The 25,684-nt window shown below is 43.7% G+C and overlaps 1 protein-coding gene across 1 annotated transcript; it reads right to left on the bottom strand.

Annotated features, from left to right (window-relative positions):
* Window positions 1–13,545: 13,545 nt before the first annotated feature.
* LOC105043098 (uncharacterized) lies at window positions 13,546–15,732 on the bottom strand. The gene is made up of 3 exons (XM_010920519.4): window positions 15,359–15,732; window positions 14,726–14,805; window positions 13,546–14,560 (listed from the first exon to the last, which is right to left on the bottom strand). The coding sequence occupies exons 1-3, from the start codon at window positions 15,569–15,571 to the stop codon at window positions 13,918–13,920; spliced, it is 936 nt and encodes a 311-aa protein (XP_010918821.2). The 5' UTR covers window positions 15,572–15,732; the 3' UTR covers window positions 13,546–13,917.
* Between the last annotated feature and the right edge of the window lie 9,952 nt (window positions 15,733–25,684).

The raw sequence follows: 25,684 nt of genomic DNA, 5'->3' as shown, positions 1-25,684 counted from the left end.
CAAAAAATTTCGAAGGAAACCGCCGACTCATCCCGTCCCCGACCGACGACCCCAACCGACTGAGGAGGCAGCGAACAATCAGCCCACGATCGGGGTCATCAACATGATCTCCAAACGACTGGATCCGGAGATGATTGCTGGAGGGGAGCCGACGAAGAAGCTACGCTAAGACGATGTAATTACTTTTACAGACGAGGATGCTCGGAGAATCCAAACTCCCCATGACGATGCTGTTGTTGTCTCAGCAACAATAGCAAATTATGATGTAAGAAGGATCTTTATTGATAATGAAAGTTCGACTAATGTTTTGTTTTACTCGACCTTCTCTCGAATGCGACTGTTGGCTGATCGGCTCGAAAGAGTCTCTACGCCCCTGGTGGGTTTCGTCGGGGAAGCCGTCACGGTGGAAGAAGAAGTTACTCTTCCCGTGACGGCTGGAACCGAACCACGACAAAGCACCATCCACCTAACCTTTGCAGTCATCTGAGTATCTTCGACCTACAACGCCATACTTGAAAGACCTGGGCTGAACGCCCTCAAAGCTATAGTCTCGACCTACCACCTACTGGTTCGATTTTCGATCAAAAATGGAGTCGGAGAGATGCGCGGGGATCAACAGCTCGCTCGGCGATGCTTCCAGATCTCTGCTCGAAGTAACGGAGCGAAGGACTCCCTGACAGCCGACAAGTTGGACCAGCAGGGAGAGGAAGAACGGGGTGAACTGGCCGAACAGCTGGTTTCCGTCCCGATAGCGGAGAATCCTGAACGAGTGGTCTGGGTCGGATTTCAATTATCCGACCCTAAGCGACGGCAGCTAGTAGAGCTGCTGAAGGCCAATATCGACGTATTCGCTTGGTCGACAGCGGATATGTCCGACATCCCCCCGGAGATGATGACTCACCGACTCAACATCAACCCTGGGATGAGACCGGTGAGGCAGAAGAAGCGATCTTTCGCTCCTGAAAGACAGAAAGCCATCGACGAGAAAGTGGACAAGCTACTCGAGGCGGGCTTCGTCAGAGAAGCCACATACCCCGATTGGCTCGCCAATATTGTCATGGTGAAAAAAGCCAACGGGAGGTGGAGGATTTGCATTGACTATACTGACCTAAATCGTGCCTGTCCGAAGGACAACTTCTCGCTTTCGAAAATCGATCAGCTGGTAGACGTGACGTCCGAGCATCGACTACTCAGCTTCATAGATGCCTTTGCTGGATACAATCAGATCTAGATGGCACCCGAAGACGAGGAGCACACAGCCTTTGTGACCGCCAAGGGTCTTTACTGCTACAGGGTAATGCCCTTCGGACTGAAAAATATCGGGGCCACCTACCAGCGACTCATCAATAAGGTCTTCAAAGACCAAATCGGGCACAACATGGAGGTGTACGTGGATGACATGCTGGTGAAAAGTGCGCAGGCCTTAGATCATGTCCAAGACCTCGAAAAAACTTTTTGCACTCTTCGACGACATCGGATGAGGTTAAATCCGACTAAGTGCACCTTCGGGATGACTTCAGAAAAGTTTCTCGGATTCTTCATTTTTCAATGAGGAATTGAGGCTAATCCTGAGAAGATAAAGACAATTATCGACATACGGCATCCGGGCACCAAAAAGGAGGTACAGCAGCTTAACGGAAGGATCATCGCGCTCAACCGATTCATCTCCCGATCGGCAGAGAGATACCTCCCGTTCTTCAAGACCTTGAGACAGGTGAAGGACTTCTCTTGGCCGGATGAGTGCCGGCAGGCCTTTGAGGACCTGAAAAGGTACCTGACCTCTCTGCCACTGCTTGTAAAGTCGAAAGTCGGAGAAATGCTGTACCTCTATTTGGCAACCTCCCCAGAGGCGGTTAGCTCGGTCCTCGTCTGCGAGAACGAGAGCCGAATTCACCAACCCATATACTACACCAGCAAAGTGCTCCATGAAGCTGAAGCTCGATACTCAAAGACGGAGAAGATGATATTCGCCTTGATCGTGTCTGCACAATGACTCCGTCCGTATTTCCAAGCGCACGCTATTGTGGTCCTCACCGACCAGCCCTTGAGGGTGATATTACATCACCCCGACATATCAAGATGACTGGCGAAATGGGCAATGAAGCTAAGTGAGTTCAACATTCAGTACCGACCACGACCAGCCTTGAAAGCCCAGGTCTTGGCCGACTTTATTGCGGAGTGCCCGACAACTGACCAAGGATTGGGAGGCGGGAGCCCCGGAGAAGTTGCAATCTCTGAACCTAACCCCGGGTCTACCTGGGTGTTGCACATCGACGGAGCTTCCAACGCTCGAGGGAGCGGGGCCGGATTTCTGCTCACCAACTCAGAGGGAGTGGTTACTGAGTACACCCTCCGGTTCGACTTCAAAGCCTTCAATAATCAAGCCGAGTATGAAGCGCTCCTCGCTGGCTTGAGAGTAGTGAAGGAGCTCGGGATCGACAGCCTCAGAGTCTTCTCCGACTCCCAGCTGATCGTGGGGCAAGTTAAAGGCAACTTTGAGGTGCGAGACCCGACCATGACAAAATATCTCCAGAAGGTGAGAGATCTCGTGACACACCTCAAGTATTTCGAGATCTCTCACATTCTCAGGTCGGAGAACGCTTGGGCCGATGCACTCTCTAAGCTTGCGACATCAGCCTACGACGTCTTGGGTCGGACATTGATGGAGAGTCTTGAGCAGCCGAGCATCGACAGGGCCGAGGAGGTGCTGCAACTGGTGGCTGAACCAAGCTGGATGGATCCGATCGTTCGGTATCTGACCGATGGAACCAGCCCTGAAGACCCCATGAAAGCCAAACGACTCCGATGGGTGGCCTCCCAATACGTGATAATAGATGGCCGACTCTACAAAAGATCGTTCTCCCTTCCCTTGCTCAGGTGCTTGGGACCGACTGATGCGGACTACGCACTCAGAGAAGTACATGAAGGGATCTGCGAAAATCACTTGGGGGGCAAATCCTTGGCCTATAAAGTTCTACGGCAGGGTTATTACTGGCCCACCATGAGAAAGGATGCGGTCGAGTTGGTTCAGAGGTGTGAGCCGTGTCAGAGGTACGCTAACCTACAACACCGACCAGCCAACCAAATCACTCCTATTGTCACCCTGTGGTCCTTTGCCCAGTGGGGGATCGACATACTCGGTCCTTTTCCTCCGGTATCTGGTCAAAGAAAGTTCATAGTCATCGCAATCGACTACTTCACTAAGTGGGTAGAAGCCGAACCTCTAGCGCAGATCACCGAGCGAAAGATGGAAGACTTCATCCAGAAGTCTATTATCTTCAGGTTCAGACTACCGCACACTATTATTATCGACAATGGACGATAATTCGACAACTGAGACTTTCGAGAGTTCTGTGCGAGATTTCATATCACGCACAGGCTGACCTCGGTCGGACACCCACGGTCCAACAGTGAGGTCGAGGTAACCAACCGGACTATTCTGCATGGACTAAAAACCCGACTGAATGAAGCCAAAGGCCTCTGGATCGAAGAATTGAATTCCGTACTATGGGCGTACCGAACAACACCCCATGTCCCGATCGAAGAATCTCCTTTCAGCTTGGCCTATGGGACGGAGGCGATGATCCCGCTCGAGATCGGGCTACCATCGACTAGAGTCGAGCAGTACCAAGAGCTGGGCAACTCCGAGTGTTGGAGAGCCGACCTGGACCTCCTACTCGAACTCTGATGCGAGGCTCAACTCCGCATGGCTTCCTACCGACAGAGAGTGGCCCAATACTATAATACTAAGGTTAAGCTGAAGCTTTTCAGGCCCGGGGACCTGGTCTTAAGAAAGGTAGAAGTTTCGAAGCCTCTAGACCAAGAAAAGTTGGCTCCGAACTGGGAAAGATCCTACAAGATAGCGGACACCTACGGACCGAGAGCTTACCGACTGGAGACTCTAGAAGGAAGCGCCATTCTCCGGACTTGAAATGCCGACAATCTGAGGTTGTGCTACCAGTAAACTCTGTGTGCCCTTGTTCGAAATATAAACTCAGCTTCAAAACTTCTGAGTCTAGAATCTCAGCCCTCCAAAGGTGCATCGACGCTTGTTAGTAGTACAAACTCCGACGCCACGACTTGAGCCCAGCATTCCATTGGGAATCTGCGGACCAATCGTCGATGGTGCATCGGACTCTTGCGACGACCGACATATCTGCGTTGGTGGAAGGCCGGTGATGGCGATGAAACCTCCTTAAATTGAAGCCACGCCCCTTCCGCAGCCAGCTCCTGAGCAAGGCGACTGGCTAATTTTCAACTTGGCTTCGGCCAAGAAAGGCAAAATGCCAACGCGACTAACGTCGCGTTCGTGACATACCGATCAGGTCACGATCGATCGAAGGGTATTCGGCTTACCACCGTTTATCACATACGTCCGACAAGAAATCAGGCAATAGATGACCGACCTGTCATCAACTAAATGCGTCGGACACTATTCAACTACCGGACTCTACAAGATGATCGGACCCTACAAGATGATCGGGTCAAAGAGCTACGCCCGAAGGATGAACGGCGCCCGACTCGACGAATATGCCCGACTTAGATCTAGGCAACGGGCGCTCGACTTAAGCTCTCGACTGTCGGGTCATACGACAGTCGGGAGGCCGATCTAAAATTGAAGCTTGCCCTACCTTTACCATGGCACGTGCTACCGATTATTTCAGATAGTTATCCGAGATCCTACCGAACGTCCTAGCTAGGTACGTCGGGCCTACGACTTATACGCCTAAGGGTATTTCGACGAAACATGAAAGATACATCTCAGATACATAAAAAGAAAGAAGACTTGAAAGATTTTCAATTTCATTCAAATTTGAACTGAATTTACAAAATTAGATCGAAGCCCGATTACAAGTACATTAAACAAAAATAAAAATAAAGGATGCTCCAACTACTCACCGGAGTCGGCTTCCTCCATCAGGATAAGTTCGGGGTGGTCGGTGTATCCACTCTGGTCGAGGTAGCATCGGGGGTCGGAGCCGCCTTGCCTTCGGCAGCCTGGTCTGCGTCGGCCTCCTCCACAGCAGTGCGATCTCTCGACGATGGGTCGGCCACCTCTCCTGCGGCTTGGCCCTTCGACTTTGGGGGAACGACGCTGCTGAGATCAAGCACTGGATATAGACCTTGGACTGCACTCTGGGCATCCTCGTACCCCACTCGGTACGAGAGGAAGCCGCTCTCCAAGAGCTCCTCCCGATATTCATCGGAGTCACGGAAGTTCTCCACGGTCCGACCTATGGCCTCTCTTGCCGACCTGCCTCCGCCCTCGCTATGTCTGCGTCGGCTTGAGTGGAGGATAAGTTCTCTTCGGCCTTGGTAAGATTCTCCAAGCTTATTCGGAGCTGCTCGCGTTCGGCTTTAAGTTCCCTGACGGAGCGTCCCGCTCGCAACGCAGCCGACGAACAGTGCGGGACTTTCGCTTGGCGTCCTTGCGAGCTGATTGCAGCTCGGTCTCCGAGGCGGCCAGAGCATCGGTAAGGCGGGAGACCTCCTCGGTGAGGCGGAAGATCTCCTCTTCAAGTCGGGCCTCATGATCGACCGACTGCTTTAGCTGGTCGACCATTACCGTCTTATCGGCCTCGACGGCCATGGCCTTATCTTTCCAGGCCGCCCGAAGATCGCCGAATCTCCGATATTCGACCTCCAACTCAGATATATTGTAAATCAACTGCAAACAACAAGACCGACCGTCAGAAAACTGAACTTATAAAAAAAAAACGATGACGAAAATAAAAAGTAAAAGAGAAAGACTTACCCGGATCAGGGTCGGGTAGAAGGAGGAAAGCATGTCGGATACCCGCTGGTTCTTCATGACCTCATGATCGGTCGGAAGGATAATCGCCTGGCACAATCTCCTGGCCAAGTCGTGGTTGGCCAGGGCCGACGCTCCTTCGGGAAGTGGGGCGTCGGATGACGTGCCGCGGCCGGCCGACCTCCTGTCATCGTCGGGTGCCATCGGGGCCTTCCCTCGTTCGGACACCCAGGCCCTGACATCAGAAAGGGAGGGCAGACTCGAGACCCGACTAGGTTCCTCCAGAGGGTGCAGCGGCTGCCGACGCAGGTTGATCAGGCTCGCGTACCTCTGTCCGAACCTCTTCCACCGGCTGAGCGGCCGGCACATCCTCGACCGCCCGTCCCTTGGATGGGACTGCTCCCTCGATCAATTGTTCCTCGGATGGGGCTTCGGTGGGCACTGTCGGCACTAACAGTGCGATGATCGGCTCCCAATCCGACGTCCGTTCAGAGCCGGGCTCCGCTCCCGCCGCCGTCGGTGCTACTTGAGGCCTCTTGGGAGGCCGAGACGATTCGGCTCCGTGCGCCGGCCTCTTCCGTGCCGTGTGTTGTCGAATGTCGGCTTCCGTCAACCTCACCCTCGATGGTATGTCTGCAATTTCAACAGAGGATCAGCATAAAAAAAAAGAGAAGAAAGAAGAGAGAAGAAAAACAGACCTAGGCAAGGAACCGAGCTGAGACCGACATCATATAGGGCTTGCTCGATGACGAGCTCCCTCTGCTTCGGCACCGAGATGTCCTTCAGACGGTGGAAGTCCTCTCGATCCCCGGCCTCCACCCGACTATTCTCATTTGGTTGAGTTCGGGGGTCCCCCCAGCGGGAAGGGAACCCCCAAGGAATGGGAGAAGAGATAAAGAAGAACTGATTCTTCCATCCATGAATCGACGATGAAAGACCAGTGATGAAGGAAAGACCCTTCCGAGGGTTGAAAAACCACCACCCTCGGGCTTTAGGATGGGGTCGAAGAACAAAAAAGACTCGGAAGAGGGAAATACGGAGATTGGTCGGCAAAAGCCGACACAGTAAAGCAAAGCTGACTACCAGTCAGACCGAGTTCGACGCCAGCTGCGTCGGATACAGTCCGTAGTAGTCCAGCACATTCCAGACAAACTTTGAAATCGAAAAGCGAAGACCGGCTCGGAGATCCTCGACGTAGAAAGCCACCTACCCCGCGGGTGGATTGTTAACCCGACCATCGGCTCCAGGGGTGAACAGTCGAAACTGCTCCGGGATGCAGTACTGCTCCTGGAGCCAATCGACGTTCGGCCCCGAAAGTGAAGAGACCTCCACCTTCGAGATCGATCGAGAATCGTCAGTCGGGTTCCCCGACCGACTTCCTCGTGGGAAGGTTCTGGCCATGACGCTAGAACCGAAGTCGAAGGATAAGGAGAAGAAGGAAGAACTTTTCAAGGAGGCAAGGAGAAAACAAAAGACAACGAAGGCTCCTAGAAAACTCTCTAAGGAAGGAAGTGGAGACAACTATTTGAGGCAAGGGACCGCTCGGCCAGAGTCTTGACAACAGGTTTGAAAAGTAGGGTTTTAGATGCAGGTGACCCTGTATATATAGTACCCTTCGACGGTCGGGATGAGAGCACGTCCAACGAGGATCTCCCAAATCGTGACACGTGACAGCATCTGGGCCTTCCCTCGGTCTGATGATTCAACGCACCTACCCCAGATCAGGCCACGTCGCCTCCATCCGCCTGAACGGATTCGGCCCAATGGCCCCCTGCCATGTGGCAGGAAAACCGTGGCGGTTCGCATTCCCGAAGGGACGGCGAAAATGGCGGTTCCTATTCCTGATAGGATGCCTGACACCGATGGGATGTCTGACATCTGGCGTCGGATCGATCAATGGTACGATCGTCAGAGTCGAAGCTTAATGCGACGGATATCCACTCCTTTCGTCCGAAGCCGCCGTCCACGCGAGGACGCTGGCCAGCACGTCATCCGACTCAGGAGTGGGGGGGCAACTGCTGGGATATACCGACTGATCTCTCTCACGCCGACTCACCATCGGGCCCATCTGACCTGCCGCCCGACTCTACCGACCGACGACTGCCGACACCGTCCGACCGAAGGTATGTCAGTCGGACAGACCCTTTCCATCCACGACTGATCGAACGGTGGAGCCCGATCTTCGACTCCCGCAATACGTCAGACTGACTGTCGAAGGGTCCCTGGGTCTTCACCCGACATCCCACAACCAAATACCGATGCATGGCCTGTCGGTTCCCTCAAACGTCGTATGACTGCTGAAGGCCACAAAGTCATCAACCGTGGAAGAATTGTTGTTTGGAGAATGATTGTTGTTATGGTGGATGTGTTCCATAGATGTACCTAATATGTTGCAATTGTCATTTCTCAAATGAATGGAGTTACTTGGCTTTTGTCCAGTATATATACCAGCACTGACTATAGAGAGAGGAAGACTATATATAGGAGATATCTTGTTTGATTGATCAAGACATTCTCACAGAGCAGGAGATTTCAACTGTATCATGGGGGTACATGAGAAGCATCGTGGGAGGCCGTTTGTGGATGACATTAAGTTTAGAGAGTAGTTCATAGACCTCATACAGTCCATAGGAATAGTGGATCTTGGGTTTGTTGGGCCTAGCTTTACTTGGTGCAACAATTGGCGAGGGAGAGCTCGATTCTAGGAGTAGCTTGACAAAATTCGTGATGGCCTTCTAGATCTAGAGTTTTTTGAGTTACCTGATACGTCACTTACTGAGGATAGCTTCTAACCACTGTCCAATCCTATTTACTTCAAATTCCTCCTCATCTTATTAGGGTCTATTTTGATTTGAGAAGTTCTCGCTCTCTTACTCCCGATCATAGGAGATTATGAGAGAGGTCTGGCGGTTGCTAGTAAGGGGGGATACCAGATATCAGGGGATGAAAAGGCTTGAGCTAACGAGGTGGCGATTACTACGGTAGAACAAGAATGAGGTGGGTGACATCCTTCGAAGACTTAAGGCTGTGGAGACTGCTATCTTGGAGCTCTAGGAGCGTGAGGACCAGGAAGGTGGGCTCGTCGATCATGAGTTGGCTAATCTTCGAGGTAGGCTCTCGGAGCATCGCTTCTTTTTAAGATAGCAAGAGATACTGTAGAGGTAGAAGTCTAGGATTCAGTGGATCAGGAAAAGGGATCGAAACACGAGATTCTTTTATTAGGCCACCATCATCAAGAGACATTGGAACCAAGTCTAGGTGATCAAAGGGGCTGATAGTCAGTGGAAGACTAAGGATGAGGAGGTTAGATAGGAGCTAGTTCAGTTTTTCAAATCAAGATGGACGATGTCCTTAGGTGGGGATGATGCTTTTTGGTCCCCTCCCCCTAACGAGGTGGTTGTGGAGGAGAACAAGGCATTGGTCGACACAGTGATAGTTGATGAGGTGCGGGGGTGTTGTGGTCAATGGGGGAGGACAAAGCCCCCGAGCCTAATAGCTTTCGTTCATTCTTTTTCAGATGATATTGATCTATTATCCAATTGGAGGTGGTGACTACTGTACAGGAGTTCTATACTACTGGTCATATGTTAGCAGATTGAAAACAGACCTTTATTGTTCTTTTGTCGAAGTGGCAGGATGCGTCAGAGCCAGAATACTTCAAACCCATCATCCTATGCATAACCCTATACAAGATTTGTGCCAAGCTGATGATTGGTAGGATGAAATCAATTCTTCCACGGTTGATTTCCCAAAGCAGAGGGCATTTGTCCATTGCTGGAGCATCTTCAACAATATCCTCATCACTTAGGAGTTTATGCATGATCTTCATTGAGCTTTAGTTTGCTGCAGCCTCATGGCAATCAAACTAGATATGGAATGAATATATAATCACATGAGTTGGTGGTTTCAAAGATTTTTGTGGGGCTCGATGCCTGAAGGTGGCGGTGTGCACTTGCTAGCTTGGGATATTGTGTGCCAGCTGCTGACGAATGGTGGTTTGGAGATCCAGTCACTTATCATCAAATGCGAAGCCCTTATTACCCGACATGTTGTCTGAGTCCTACTTGACCCTGCTAGTTGGTGGAGCTTGGTGATGAGGGATAGGTATGGTTCGTGGGTTGCTAGAGTGGTGATCCAAACGAGTCGAAGGTGCTCCTTCATTTAGAGAGAGATTTATGAGCGGGCCCCTAAAGTCATTGCACAGACTAGGTGGTTAGTGGGGGATGGGCAATCTGTGAATATCTTATTGGATCCATGGGTGGCTGAGGTACCGTTCAACCGTTGGCTGACATTCATCAGTACGGAGGTAGGGGACTCTGCTAGAGTATGTGACCTGCTTGCCTAGTATGGCCAGGATTGGGATTCGAAGTTGTGACTTAGCTGTTTGGGGAGTCTTTGGCTGAGTGTATGTAATCCTTAACAATTTCGATCCATAGTACTCAGGATGTCAGTGTGGAGGTCATCATGTTTATCGAGAGCAGTTACGACATACCTCTATCACCAATTCTGGAGAGATCCATCGAAACGGATGGACATTGGATGGATCTAGAGATTTGGAGTGCACTCGTGCGTGAGACTTTTCCTTTAAAAAGTTTCTTGAAGGTAGCTTCCAACCCAATACATCCTAAGGGCGAGAGGTATGGATATCCAGGCTATCTACCTGATCTACTATAGGGAGGAAGAAACCATTGTGCATGTTCTTTTCCTCTGTCCAAGTGCTGCACAGGTGTGGCACTTGGCAGGCATGTTCAACTTCTCCTCCCAAGAGGAGACCATGGACTGAAAGTTCTTGGATCTGCTAGGACAAAGCATTAGTGCTGAAGCGTAGAGACCAGTTGGCATTTGGCCGACTTATATTGCTCACCAAATTTAGCTATCCAGGAATAGCTTAGTATTCGAGGCCAAGAGATATCCGACGAGATTTATTTTGAAGAGAGCCCTAGTCTTAGCTATGGAGGTGATGGATGTGATCTCGAGACCTTTGGAGATCTAGGACTCCCTATAGGCTTATGTAGTAGCCCGTGGGGTATTTATTATTTGGAAGTCTCCTATTTCGAAGTTCCTCAAGATCAATTTCAATGCTAGTGTCAGAGGCAGGAGCGATGGAGCTGGTTTTATGATCCGTGACCACGCCTCCAGACTTGTAACAGCTGAGGGCAGTCATCTCTTTGACCCTTTCATTCCTGCTGCAGAGTTTCAGATTGCATGGGCCAAGATTACTCATGCATGTCAGACTCTCTATGCTAATCATCCATTTTTTGAAGGTGATTTGACCATGACTGTGACCTGACTTCAGAAGTGTAGGTGAGAGAATGCCAATCAACCCCTTTTGCGAGACATCACGGCAATACTGTCGGACTGTATGGATCTCATCGTCAGGCACATATACCGAAAGGCGAATGCAACAGCTGAATGGGTGGCTACATTTATCGCGAAGCACTCTGGATCGTGTCTTTGGACTGACTTACGAGAGACGCCTAACCCTCTTTGAGATATTTTTATGTCTGATTATTATGGTTGTATTTATATTAGAAGGATTTGATTGATCCATCTTATCCAAAAAAATAATAATAATAATAATAATAAAGTGGTTCCTTTAACTAGTCAACAATTGGGCTGATATGTAAGCCCAGTTCTTATTTGCTTACTCCTGCTTGAGGCCCATTGGTACAAAATGGTCATGGGCTTATTTGCTTACCAATATGATTGTCCAGAGTAATTCCCGCATCTCGGTCCAGTCAATCAAGAGAAGTAGGCAAATCCCTTGGAGCTCTAATAGAATGCGTCCACATTTATTACAGTTTCTACGATGATCATATCAATGATATGCACTGAATTGAGTAATCCAATGAGATGCATATCTATGACAAATATTCACCTTCTACCGTACGTGGTCGAGACGCAACAAATGGTATGCTGAGCACGGAATTAGGGACGGTTAGATCATCCATTTCTATGATTCTGTCGGTTAAGTGGGTCCCACACGGTCACATCCGCTCCAAAGTCCAAAAGTTCTAGCTCAGGTTCGTGACTGGATAGACGCTGAACCGGAAACCAGCCACGCGAGGCACGCGCTGGAATGCACGGTTGGGTCAGCGCCGGTTAAGAGAACGTATTTTTGGAAAATTGACAATTCAAGTGCCACCCATCTCATATCCGGGTCCATAATTCTAATGCAAATCCGATTTGCTTATCAAATGTATAACCTAGAACTATCCATACAACCCATTTAATGAGGAGATCACATCAAGTTGGCGCAAATGATACGTTCAACTTGGTAATGTGAAACTGACATGTTCAAATCTATGCTAATATGCTTGGTCTAACACCGACCTGATTAATCTACTAAGGGATATTAGACCATAAATTGCATGTTCAATTAACCTATAATTCTTGGTATAATTATATTAGGATATAATGAAACGGATAAATATAGGATTGTTGTGTGTGCCAAGTGTGTCGAGCCTGTGGACTTAAACCCAAGCCAACGAGTCACCTTCATCAACTTGTTGATGACCCAGAGCTTGATTAAATTCAATCCCAATCCACTAACTTGATATTGCGTTTGTATCGATCCAGCAGCTCATGTCACCCTCACCTGCCATGAATTATACTTTACTTTTTTTGGTAAACCAAAAAGAGGTGGGGTGGGGGTGGAGGTGCGTCACGGCATAGCTACCCCTTTGGGTGTGACCATAAAGTTTCGATCTCGCTGAAGAATATTCGATTCGAGGATAAATTTTGGACAATAAGCATCCTTCTCCCTACCATATGAACAAACCCAATGGATGAGTACGTCACTCCAGCACCATTGTGAACCAATGAACCAGATGCCTCTTCCAGACCCCACATCTAGGCCGTCAGAAATAACTCGCTTCCGTTCATTATTTGATAATTTGACAAGTAATTAAAATGGAACAAGCATGGACCATGTAAATAGATAAAAATTTATAATTTGTAGACATATAAACCTAGCTAAAAAGTAATAAGAAAAAGACTAACTAGCCTCTGCAACTTCAGCATAACTGGGGAATCCATCTATGCAAGGGACATTTGCTGAATATGCAGTTAGTGTGGCCCACCTCAAAATACAACGAAATTCTCTATCTCCTAAATACACAAAGACAAGCATGAAATGTTCCAATGGGGCAACGAGCTCTCAGGTCTAAAGGATGTAGAATCCACGTTCACCATTCGGAAGCAAGCTAAACCGGGTTAAATTGGCCCGAAAGGCGAAAGGTACCTGAATTTGGCGCAATCAAATGGCAGACAAGGCAACATTGCCGTGCACGTCGCTAGTCATTGAAACTTGTGACAATTACCACATCCAATAGCAGATGATGTATATTCAAGTGGAAAATTTTGGAACAATTAATGATGTAAAATCACGTCCGCCACTAGGCATCGCAAAAAACCCCCTAGTTAAAGAAGCTTACAGAAAAATTATTATCTACACGACATGTACCAGCATGATTGTAAAACACCGTTTGTTCTTACGGTGGTGCATCAAGGTCCATGTTTGATGAATAATGCCCATAAAAACCAACGATCGTGATTGGCTGCGTGCACGATAAATATAATGCACATAGCACAAGCAATAATTTGTCCATTACGTGAGAACCGATCTATTTCTTTTTTGACAAAGAACCGATCTATTTCTTGAACCTTAAATTTTGAACGCAGAAGTCAAAACGTGCCAAATGATCTAAAACTGCGAGCTAGTCAATGCTATTAAACTCCAAAACAGAATAGACAAAAAGCGTCAAGTACGTTAAGACCAGTTCCAACCTGGTCATCATCCAATCGTACAGTGGAACCAAGTCTAACCATCAACGTGACTTAAAACGGATCACCTTTCATTTGCATTGCCACTAGCCTAGGCTCATCAAAGTCTATTCCGACTATTACTTATTGAATCCAGACCAAATTGCTACTGCACAGAATTTAGTTCAGGTCTGGATGGCCTCCCGTCAGGTTATGTGAACATCATGTTAACCAGCAATTAAAGATACAAAACTAAGCCATGTACTTTCCTTCCTTGAGACATATCAACGGCTCCGGTCCACAACGACCCCCACCTACAGCTAATACTCCCAGAAATTATCCGCGGACGCTCCAAAAAAACACATTATTACAACTACACATGCATTACAAGCAGACGCTAACTATAGCAGAGATTTGAGAGAACGAGCTTTCACGGGCTTCCTTCCTCTCTTCCTGCAATTCCTCTTCTCCTCCTCCTCCTCCTCCTCATCATCATCATCACTCCTATCCTCCTCGTTGCAGCAGCCCTTTCCTCCATCCTCCTCCTCGCTATCTTCCTCGTCATCACCCATCACCGGAGCATTATGCCCATCCGCCGACTCCGAATTCCCTCTGCCTTCTTCTTCAGTGACGTTACCAAAATTATCACTGCTACAACTACTTCCTCTCCTCTTTCCCCGCCAAGGCCCGAACCCATAATAATAGTAGTAGTAGAAGTTGTTGCCATCTCCGGCTATGTCCGACTTCCTCTTCTTGCGATGTTTATCGCCGCCTCCGGTTGCCTGGTCGAGGGCTTTTCTGTGATTGTTATTGTTGGTGTAGGAGCGGAGCTGGGTGAGGTGGTATTGGCAGAGCGAGTGGGAAAGGTGCGCCGGTCTTTTGCAGTGCCATCCCTTGCCATCACTCTTCTTGCACAAAGGTGTAGCGGTCTCATCAGTCTCGGTAGCAACAGTTGAATCCATCCCTTTCTCCATCCTTTTCCTCTTCACTTTCTTCTTCACCTTCTTCTCCTCCTCCTCTTCCTCCACCTTTTTCCTTACACCACTGCCATGAGAGTATGCATAACCTAGCTTGTTGGTATAAGAAGAACTTAAACTCTATATCTCTATTATATTGGGTGCATTGGGGGTTTGGGTTTGGTAGCAGTCAATCTAACGGCAATAAAAGGAAGGGAAAGAGAGAGAGGAAGAGAAGAGAGAGGATGCTTGCCTCTTGATAAGAGGAGGATCGAAGGGTTTCCGAGCACATTTGATACCGTCGTCGTCGATGGGGTCGGCATCCTCGTTTTCCTGCCAAATGCCAAATCCCCCCAGTAACCATTCAAGTCCCAAAGGAAGCCGTAAAGGATGAATTAGAGGGAACACAAGGGCCAAGGGCACGCCCCAAATAGAAGCAGCAAATGACCCCTCCCAGTTCTAACGCCTTCCCCTTCCGATTGACCCATAAATCGGTCGATCAAAAGTTCCCTTCTTCTTTTGTTTTTTTTTTTGTTATTCTCTCCGCCCTCGCTGTTGCAGCTATGAACCCAAACTCTCTCACTAATTAACTTTCGAAGACGCCATCATAAGTCGGAAGAAAATAATAAAAGTAAATTAATAAAGAAAGCTAATAAAAGTCCAAGTCGATCATCCCCCACCCACTTCTCTCACGATCCCAGTTTTTAGGGCTTGGAAGGAGGAGCTAAAAAGAAACCCTTAAAGGAAGAAATGACCTATTTTCCACCCTCTAGAAGAGAAATAGGAAGGAACTGAGAAGCAATCGTCAAGAACCCAATCTATTACAAACTGACAGCCTGAAACAAAGAAATAATGGAGATAGAAGAGAGGGATGGATGGATCTGACCTGGGAAACGACATTCTGCTCATTGGGTATGAGATCCCACGGAGAGCGGTTCAGCTGGCAGAGAATCCCGGCGGCGGCGGCGACAGAAGCAGCGTGCGAGTCCCACGCCGGCGATGAGCTGGGCTGCTGCTGCTGCTGCAGCTCCGGCGGCGGCGGCGAGAAGTAGGCGATCGTGGAGCCCAACAGTTTTAAAGCACACTTTCTAATCCTCATCACCAGATGAAATAAAGAAATAGTAGGACCAACAAGAGAGCGGAGCAGAATAGAAGGAAGAGAAGGGAATGGAGGGAGGAGATCTGGAAATCTTCTCGTTTGGGGCGGGCGATATTCGCTGAGAAAGACGAGCAGACGAGAGTCGAGTCGTCCGGAGAGGATGGGGGGCGAAGGGTTTTATGGAGACGAGTCCTCCCCTTTTAGCCCATTATATATTTATTACAGTGAAGCCTTTTTTTTTTTTTTCCCTCCGAATTCTGATGGGGTAATTGCCCGTTTACCGGAGTAGAGGTAGGTAATAGATGGAACGGAGAAAAATGGCTAAATGTAGCGTGGCCCTGTTGGCTCTTATGAGCCTCCAATAGCCCCGCTTTATCCGGTTTAATCACTGTCTCCCATTCTGGACTATTTGTATTGACCCACGTCGGCTAGCAGCGAGTGAGCGAGTCCGAGCTCGACGGACAATAACATGAACGCTGTCTAGCTCCATTATAGTTTTAGAAGTAAATTAAACTGAAGAACGTTAAGCATGCTCGATTTTTAGACAGTTCATGTCATACATTAAAAACTTTTGGTGTGACAGAGTGGCACCCTATGGCATTAATCATGCTAGTTGATTATGGGTCTGTTGACATCCTAAAACTATGCATGTTGAAGTACAAACTGTCAATTGCATGAAGAAGAGATTCTTTTTTGTTTTTGGTAGAAGCATGAACAATAGTTCACCAAAAAAAAAAAAAATTGCATGAACGAGAGCGCATGTTAAATCAGCTGAGATGCATGAAGGTATGAACTACACCTTGAGCAATGGTGGACCAAAAAATATTGTGCACAAAACTTGATTTTGAAGTCACTCATTAACGTGTACTTCCTGTGATCTACCACCCGATATAACCAACAATGCATTCAGGTTTTCTCCTTATTTATGCAAAAAGAAAGAAAAGGTGCCAATGCACGATAATACTTTTGGAATTGATGATCATATATACATCGCAATCAGATTTGGATACAAGTTCAAGCTTACAACCTCTCAATGAAGGAGGGTTGGTTTATAAATTGGATACACCCTTTGTATGTGGATTTTTTTTATCAAGAAAAGAGATGAAGAGAATCAGGAGACACAGAATCATGTATTAAAAGAAATGTTTTAATGTGAGCAGGGAAGGTCAGACCTGCATTAAGGGGGTGTTGGATGCTTTGCCTCCGCTTTGCATGAGCATCACGACACCCCACAGAATTAATACGAAGGAGCCAAGGAAGGTCGTTCCAATTTCAGGCATAACTAATTCCTTCTCAAAGGCGATTTATGCTTGTCCCCAAAATTTAGAAATTAGATAAGCCTTTCTTTCCAACCAGGCAACCACCTATTGGCTTCAGTCTGATGGTAACTTATTCATGAATATTGGATGCAAAGTAGCCAAGTAGGCCCAACATCTTTTCATTCTCCCCAGAAAAGAAAAATCCAATGTTCAAACGTGATGATTAACCCGCCTTTCTGCTTCTCTCATCAACACTCTCATTTCCCTTTCTAATATCTTCCAACTAGAATTTGTTAAAAGAATAAAAGAAGTATAGTAAAGCGTAAACAAGATCCAGAATCTAATTGGGCCATCACGATTCCTAATAAATTATATACTTCGCGAACAGCTTAATTTAGACTTTCGTCATCGTAAACAGCTATAGACTTTTGTCATCTTTTCTTCTTGATCGAGTATTATACTTCACAGCAAGGAACTGGTGGGTACTTCCTAATAAATTATATATATATATACATGCTGGGCCATCGAATCAAAATGAGATATTGGTGCAAGTTAGCCCATCATGATGAACTAGCCCGGAAGCGTGCAGATTGTGTCCATTACTATTTGAATATTATACTTCATGCCATGTCGCATTATTTAGATCGGATGGTTCGGAAAAAACTCAACCGGTTTGAGATGCGCTGGGAAAACGTAACGGCAAGACGGCAGATTTCTGCGGTGCAAAGTCTGCGCAGCAAAAGACTCGAGCTCTTGATGAGAACCGTAGCAGGCCATGTTGCTGGTTTTCATCTCTTTCTTTTTCCTTTCCTTCAACTATGGTGAGTCCTATATATCGCAATGGCTCCCTGATCTCCCTCTCCTCCGATCGCAACTCTTCCCAAACCCACGGCCACCGGCTAGCAGAACCTCTACGTCATGTTAGCGATCATGCTGTAGGCCTTGGCCTCGACCTTTCGGAGGAGATTGAGTAGTGTGAAGAGGTTGTCGATGAGTTTGGAAAGACCTTTTTGATGGAGAAGAATCACATGGTGGAAGAGCTAGCTGGCAACTTGGGAGGTAGTGGATGAGGTTGGGGAGGACAAGAAGGGAAAGGCATCGGCACCACGGGCCATGGAAGTCAAGGCAGGGCTAGAACAAAGTTGCTCCACTGAAGGTATTGAGATGATGGTTGCAGAGGCGGCGGCAAAGGCCATGGCACCAGAAGAGAGCCATGAGGAAGGTGTTGAAGTGGGCGGCACGTACGGATGGCCGAGAGAATCTGTTGGCTGGGAGTGAGGGTAGTGATGAGGAAAAAGGAGGACGAAGATGTTGTTATTGGCAGCGAAAGAAACCGAGAAGATGAGAACCGGCACCAAGGGTCGCCCCGCGGCTCTCATCCATCACTAGAACTAGAACACGTGGTGAGGCTCAGATGAGCCTTTAAACTTTAACATGTTAGTGGGCAAATGAGCCAGACTATACCCCACTATTAAAAGATAAAAGGTAAGCATATATATATCCTAGCTTTCCCTTTCCCACCAATCTAGAGCTCATCTTTCTTCCTTCTATTTCTTTTGCTGTCCTCCCTAGCCCTTTATATCATGAGTTAGAATATGAAGGTAGAAGAGAGCAATGGCATCATGCCTCCTTATTGGACCAATGTGTATCGGACTAAGCATTTTCCAGGCCTTTTTGGAAATCTAGTTCTAAGAGTTTAGTTAGTTGCTCTGCATCTAAGAAATTTGAATCTAGAAAAATTCTGCAGGAGACGTTCTGTAGGAGACATGTTCTAGCAAGTGTAATGCTGTAACAACGAAGTTGTGAAGTTTCTTGGCTGATCAATATATACTTCCGAACGATTGTGAGAATTTTTTTGATTATGGACCGTCATTAATTATTTATTTTTATTTTATTAAAAATCAACTGATTATATAATTCAGATTAATGAATATGCATGTAAGTCCAATATTGTTGATGATCCATGTGTTTTGGACTATGCGGACCTTATGTTGGATGGTATGGTTGGGGCGGCACAATATAGGTCAGAACTTAACTTAAACCCATGATGGGAGGGTCTGTTAGAATTTGTTTTAAATTTGGCTAAGTCCCCTCTCCACTTCCTATAAATATCATGAGATTACTTCTCATGCTTGCCCCATCGAATAGCCGCCTATTGAGAGGAAACTGCGGAGAAGGATTTGGCCTTCGATGTTCGTCTGAGCATTCAAATTTTGAGAATCAATAGCCAATACAAGTACGCATCTATGATTTTATATTCTAATCTTCTGCATATGATCTTAGAAAAATTCTTACAATTGGTATCAGCGCTTGATATTTTTGTAGAAAGCTAGAATCAAAAATAAAAAAGAGAGAAAGAAAAAGACAGACGGATCTCCCTACAGTCGTCCCTTCTTCTCTTCTTCTTGTCGCTGTTGGGGACCTGCTCCGACGGCCACCTAAACAAGCGGTAGTAAGTTCTGTCGAGTTCCTAGTGGGATCTATGGATCCAAACAAAACAAAACAATAATAATAATAATAAATATAAGGGGTGGAAAAAAGAAAGAAAGAGGGCCGGTAGTTCTTCCCTGCCGTGCTCTCCTTCTCTTTCTATGGCCGCCCCTACACATGGCCGTCCAGCACGACGCCACCTGCGGTGACCGATGCTGATTCCTCCCCATCGAGCCCAATCTACTCCTTCCTCACATCAGACAAAAAAAAAGAGAAAGGGGCTGCTGGCTCCTTCACACTATGCCTTCCTTCTTCTCTCTTGCTGCCACCTCAGGCTACCATCCAGGGAGGCGGCAGCGACTCCGACAAGCGGCAGCACCATATAGGACTTACCGGCCACCGGTTATCCAAATAAACAACAAAAAATATGGAGACCGTTGGATCTCAATAGACCGATGATTTTTCCTTGATTGCCGATAGCTATCGATGGTTGTTGTCAGGGAGACAACAGTGGCCGGCTGATTAGCCGAATTTTGGCCATCGTCAGTCGGATTTTGTATAGAAGGGTGTCAGTTTTTGCCCCCCTCTTTCCATTGCCCATCATGAGGGAGGAGAAAACCCAATAATGAGTTTTGGGTTCGATACGAAATTCGAACCCGATTTGATAATTTATTTACATAGCACTTTTGCATTTTAGTCCTTGTAAAATATAAAATTTGATTTCAATTCTCAGTTATTTACATTCCAGTCCCTATGATGTAATTCATTATATAAAGATCCTATGTTACAGTTTAGCCCCTGCTAAAGTTTATTATTTTATAATAGTCCTTTAAAACTTCAGTTTAGTCTTTGAAAATGATTTATTTCTGATGATAGTCCTCAAAAAATTATTTTTTGATATTTTTTTATTATGTAATATAATATGCTATTTTTTGAAATATTTTTTGAGGCATAATAGCTTGAAAAATTATTTTGGTATGTCATGAAACCTCTTACAACATGTACTTTCTCCAATTGTATATATATGTTACACTCAACTTTCTTTTAGGGAGTTATTTAAGTTAAAATCTCATTATTTATTTGAGCTGTACAAATCTATTATTGTGATTTTAAAATACGATATTATGCTGTAATATGATCAATGGGGTGCATGTTGTTGAGTATCCCATTCCAGACTTGATCATTTGTGGGCATATATGTGGTTAAAATATGTTGATTTGTGTTTATTTGGACATTTAATTCTCTGTATGGATAATTGTGTGGGTTGGCATAAATATTTATCATCAAAGAGGTTTATTTATATTAGTCCATAGGATTTTTCATCATGAGAGGAATATTTTCTAGTTATAACATGTAATCACCTACCCAAAGAGAATTATTGTGTGTTTTAACTGGGGATTGCATGGAGCATTATGTTGCGAGGGTGCTTTAGCTTTCGGGATCCGTCTGCCCAAAGGGGATAGACTTCTGAATACTAGGATATTTTTTCTTGTGGCTTTATATGCAGAGCACTTATGCATATTGCATATTCTGTCCAAAAGAGAATATGTGATATTGTACTTGGGTTCTTGTTTATCACTTACGTTGTTTATGCATATGCTTAATTCACTAATATTTAGCATTCCTGTTGTTTGATTGTACAATCTCATTCAGTGTGAATAATAATAATATTGTCATTGAGGTCTTGACTGGATCAAATTATGAGAGGTGGAAGCAAGATATAAAATTTGCTCTTGGGATTGCTGATATTGACCTGGCTTACGTGAGAATAAACCTGATGATCTCAATGATCAGAGTATCCCTGAACAAAAAGATTATTTTGTCAAATAAAAAAAGTCTAATAGGCTTACCTTGATACCTATTAAGAGGTTTGTTTTTGAACATCTTCTGAGTGGTCTACCAGAGACCAGTAATACTAAAGAGCTGTTTAATGCCATAGGACAGAAATATCTTATATTTGAGAATATTGAGTCTGAACGCCTAATGAAAGAACTGACGACCATGAGTTATAATAATATTGGGAGAGTCAGAAAATATATTCTGAATATGGTTCATCTCCAAACCAAACTTAAGGATCTCAAAATTGATCTGCCTGATTTTTTTCATGTACCTCATGCTTTGAATTTTTTACTTACTGAGTTCTTCCAGATCAAAACTACTTATAATACTCAAAATAAAATTTGAAGTGTTAATGACTTGATCACCAAATATGTTGATGAGGAAGAAAAGCTTAAGAAAAAAAGAATGAGAGTGCCTTTCTTTCCATCCAATCTAAATCCCATTCTGGTAAGAGTTCTGTAAATTAGAAAAGACATAAACCTGCTGGTTCTAAATAATTTAAGGGTGCAAAAGGACATGGTAACAACTCCGGTCAAAATCATTCTGTAGGAAGTCCCAAAGCTGCCATTGAAAAAAAATATCAAGTATTTTCACTGTAAGAAGAAAGGCCATATAAGGAGTCGGTGCTACAAGTTCAAGTCTTGGATAGAAAAGAAAAAAAAAAAGAAGATAAACCCCTAGCTCTTGTTTGTTATGAATCGCTTAGCAGTTCTAGAACCGTCAATAATTGGTAAACGTAGTTAGTATCCCTATTGATTCCCGATGGATTGATAGTGGGCCACAACTTGTGTTATCATTTCTTTACAAAGGTCCATAAGCAAATAGAAACCAAGTCTAAAGGAGGTCAAGCTGAAAGTAAAAAATAATCTTGAAGTTGAAATAGTATATATAGGAGCTGTCAAGTTATTTTTAGAGTTTGATTTTGAAATTTCTTTGGAGAACACCTTTTATGTACCTTCTTTTAGAAGGAATTTGATTTTTGTTTCCTATTTAGACAGGCTTAGATTTGGTTTTGATTTTCATGATGAAAAAGTTAATTTAATGTTTAACTCTCAGATTATTGGTTATGGTATTTTAAATGATGGATTATATAAATTATATTTAACTTGTGATAATCTCTATACTTTTTTAAATATTAAGAATGCAGTTGTAAAGTGTGGTAAGACTAAGATAGATCCTCTATATTATGGCACAAGCGCTTCGGGTACATATCTAAGAAAAGAATTGAGAGATTGATTAAGGATGACATCCTATCCGCCTTAGATTTTAGGGACATGGAGACTTGCATTGGTTGTATTAGGGGTAAACTGACTAAGATTAAAAAGAAAGGGACAATTAGTAATTTAGATCTTTTGAAAATAATTCACACTGATATTAGTGAACATTATTTCTCTACAATCTGTGGTAATAAATACTTCATCACATTTATTGATGATTTTTTTTGTTATGGTTATCTTTATTTAATTAAAAAAAATCAGATTCTTTTGAAAAATTTAAAATTTTTAAAATAAAAGTTGAAAAATAATTAGACAAGATCATCAAGATCATGAGATCTGATCGTGAGTATTATAGCAAGCATGATGTGGCAAAGCAGCATATGGATCCATTTGCCAAATACTTACAGAATTATGGAATTATTATCCAATGTACCATATCTGGTAGCCCTGAGCAAAATGGTATGATCGAGAGACGTAATCGCATCCTTAAAAATATGATGAGGAGCATGACAAGTAGATCTAACTTGCCAGAATATCTGTGGATGAGGCTCTTAAAACTATCTTGTATATTCTTAACAGAGTTTTCAATAAATCTATGCCTAAAATACCTTTCGAACTTTGGACTGATAGAAAATCTAGCTTAAATCATTTTTAGGTTTGGGATTATCTTGAAGAAGTAAAAATATAAAACCCGATAGAAAAAAAGACTGACCCTAGAACCAGTCATTGTTATTTCATTGGATATTCAGAATATGCTAAAAGATACAGGTTCTATAGTCCTAAAAGAGATAACAGAATTGTAGATTCACAGACTGCTAAATTTTTAGAACTGATGTGGCTGATGTTGAATTTTCTCCGATTGTTGATATTGATACACTACTAGAATTTGGCAATTTAGAGAAAAACATTTAGCAACGTCTAAGATCGGTTGGTATGCCGTCACTAATAGTGACGGAATCATGACAACATAATGACAAACTATAAAAGTTATTGCTGAAATACTCGCAGGTGCATTAGTGACTAATTTGTGAAGGATTCGGAATGGTTATAAAATTTATAATAGTAACAGAATATTGACAGAAAAATATCCATCGCTATAATTGGCCTATACTATTCACATATTTTTAATAACGGCGTAGCGACAGAATTGCGAGAGACAGAAAAACAACTCATAGTGACAACACTCAAACATAATCGTTGTAGCACTCGCAGGTGATCTAGCGACAGATTTATGACAGAATAATGACTGCTATATGATTCATAATAGCGACGGAAAGGTGATGGATATGCTTCAGTAGCTAAAATTATCGTGTAATTACCACGTAATATTAGGAACGGTGTAGCAACAAAATAGCGATACTTTTCTGATAAAGGAAGAGAAGGAATAGTAACAACATAGTAACAACACTCAAACATTGTCACTATAGCACTTGCAGATGGTCTAGCAACAGATTTGTGATGGAATAATGACCGCTATATGATTCATCATAACGACGGAATTGTGACTGATATGCATCAGTCGCTAAAATTGACATACAATTATCGTATAATTTTAGTAACAGCGTAGTGACAAAATAGCGACACTATCCTGATGAAGAAGAAATGGAACAGCGACAACATAGTGACAACACTCAAATGTTGTCACTATAGTGCCCGCAGGTGATCTAACGACAAATTTGTAACGAAATAATGACCGCTATATAGCAATGAAATTGTGACAGATATGCATCAGTTGCTAAAATTGGTGCATAAGTCTCACATAATATTAGTAACGGCATAGCAACAGAATAGTGACAATGATATGAAAAAGAGAGATGGAATAGAGACTAAGTAGAGACGAATGTTGTTCTCCACATAATACTTTTTAGAAATAGTATAAAGAGTGATCATGGACAAATCCATGATACATGTAGCGACGATACTGTGATAGATTAGTGACATATTATATGTCCTGAATAGTTTTACTTTAATGACTGAATAGCGACCAATTATTAACGAATATGTATTCTCAAATAAAATACTAGAAAGAGACTAGCGATAAATTAGCAACAGTATTTTGAGAACAACAGTTGTGCAGCGATGACCGAGCGACAACAGAGAGATAAATCTTTATTTTTTATCTGCAATAGGGGCGGAATAGAAATAAAATAGAGATGGAAGTTTAAATTTAGATAATTATTTTTAGATTTATTTTTTTTAAAAATTATTCTTTATTATACTTTGAGACATCTATTAATTATGTGATTAATGTATTAAAAATTTTAAAAGAAATAAGTTAGTATTATCAAATTTAATTATATCAAGTTTTTAAATTAGTTTGTTTAAATTAAATTATTTTTTATTACAGTTAATTTGCTTGTCTATTTTGTGATTTATGTATTAAAATTTTTAAGATAAATCAATTAATGTCATAAAATTTAATCCTAATCAATTATTTTGAGATTGGTTATTATCTAAAATTATTAATCATTTATTATATTTTTATCATATATACATTAAATACTTTAAAATTACTCTAAAAATAATTTAAAACTATCTTTCATTTACTTTAAATTAATTAAATTAATCATCTTAAATTTTAAACTGTTCAATCAATACAGAGCATACCACAAATTTCACTCATTCTGATTTGAAATACTTCTCGATGATGAGCTAGTTGATGGCCCTATTGATCTTGGTAGATAGTACTAGTCACTTCAACTCCTAAAATATTTGCCGAATTCAAAATGACCTGCTCCATAACATTGATGAGTTAATGATCTAGTGGAGCGGGACTTCTCCAGTTTACGAGCCAACAGTTTCACCAAGTCCAACGATCCTCTTAGATCATTAATTTATAGTGGCCAAAATGATTCACATTAAATCTGATGGCCCTCCTGGATCATTAATTTATTTGAAATATACTTAATCTATTTCTATTGTATTTAAGCTAACCCGCTTAATATGTTTAAATCCATTAAATTCAAATCGATTTAACATGTTATATATATATATATATATATATATATATATATATATATATATATATATATCTTAATTTGATCTATTTAATAAATAAATTATATGAATTAGATCAAATCATCTGTCTAATTAATGATCAAATTGAATTCAAATTAAAAATTTTTTACTAATACAAATAGATTAAATTAGAATTGATGAATTTTTAATCTAATTTATATTTAATTTAACTCGATCTAATTATCAATTCTACGTTAATAATGATTTAAAATAAATTAAATTTAGATTTCAAACATAAAATTTTGCTTGGCGTCTGGCAACCCGCGCTCAAGCCTCCCACTCGATTGAGACTCACCGAAGAGGAAATATCCAGCGCCATCCTCCCATCCGATTGAAACCAAAAACAGAAA

Source organism: Elaeis guineensis, chromosome 4 (genome assembly GCF_000442705.2).
Source record: "Elaeis guineensis isolate ETL-2024a chromosome 4, EG11, whole genome shotgun sequence".
Taxonomy (NCBI): domain Eukaryota; kingdom Viridiplantae; phylum Streptophyta; class Magnoliopsida; order Arecales; family Arecaceae; genus Elaeis; species Elaeis guineensis.
This window is presented reverse-complemented; position numbering and strand designations above follow the sequence as displayed.

Bases quoted from the DNA above. Each gene is read 5' to 3' on its own strand.
- LOC105043098 (XM_010920519.4), bottom strand. From the start codon at position 15,571: ATGAGGATTAGAAAGTGTGCTTTAAAACTGTTGGGCTCCACGATCGCC. The intron at 14,806-15,358 runs GTCAGATCCATC...GGCATTTGGCAG, and splicing joins AGCAGAATGTCGTTTCCCAG to GAAAACGAGGATGCCGACCC. The intron at 14,561-14,725 runs GCAAGCATCCTC...CTCTCATGGCAG, and splicing joins GATCCTCCTCTTATCAAGAG to TGGTGTAAGGAAAAAGGTGG.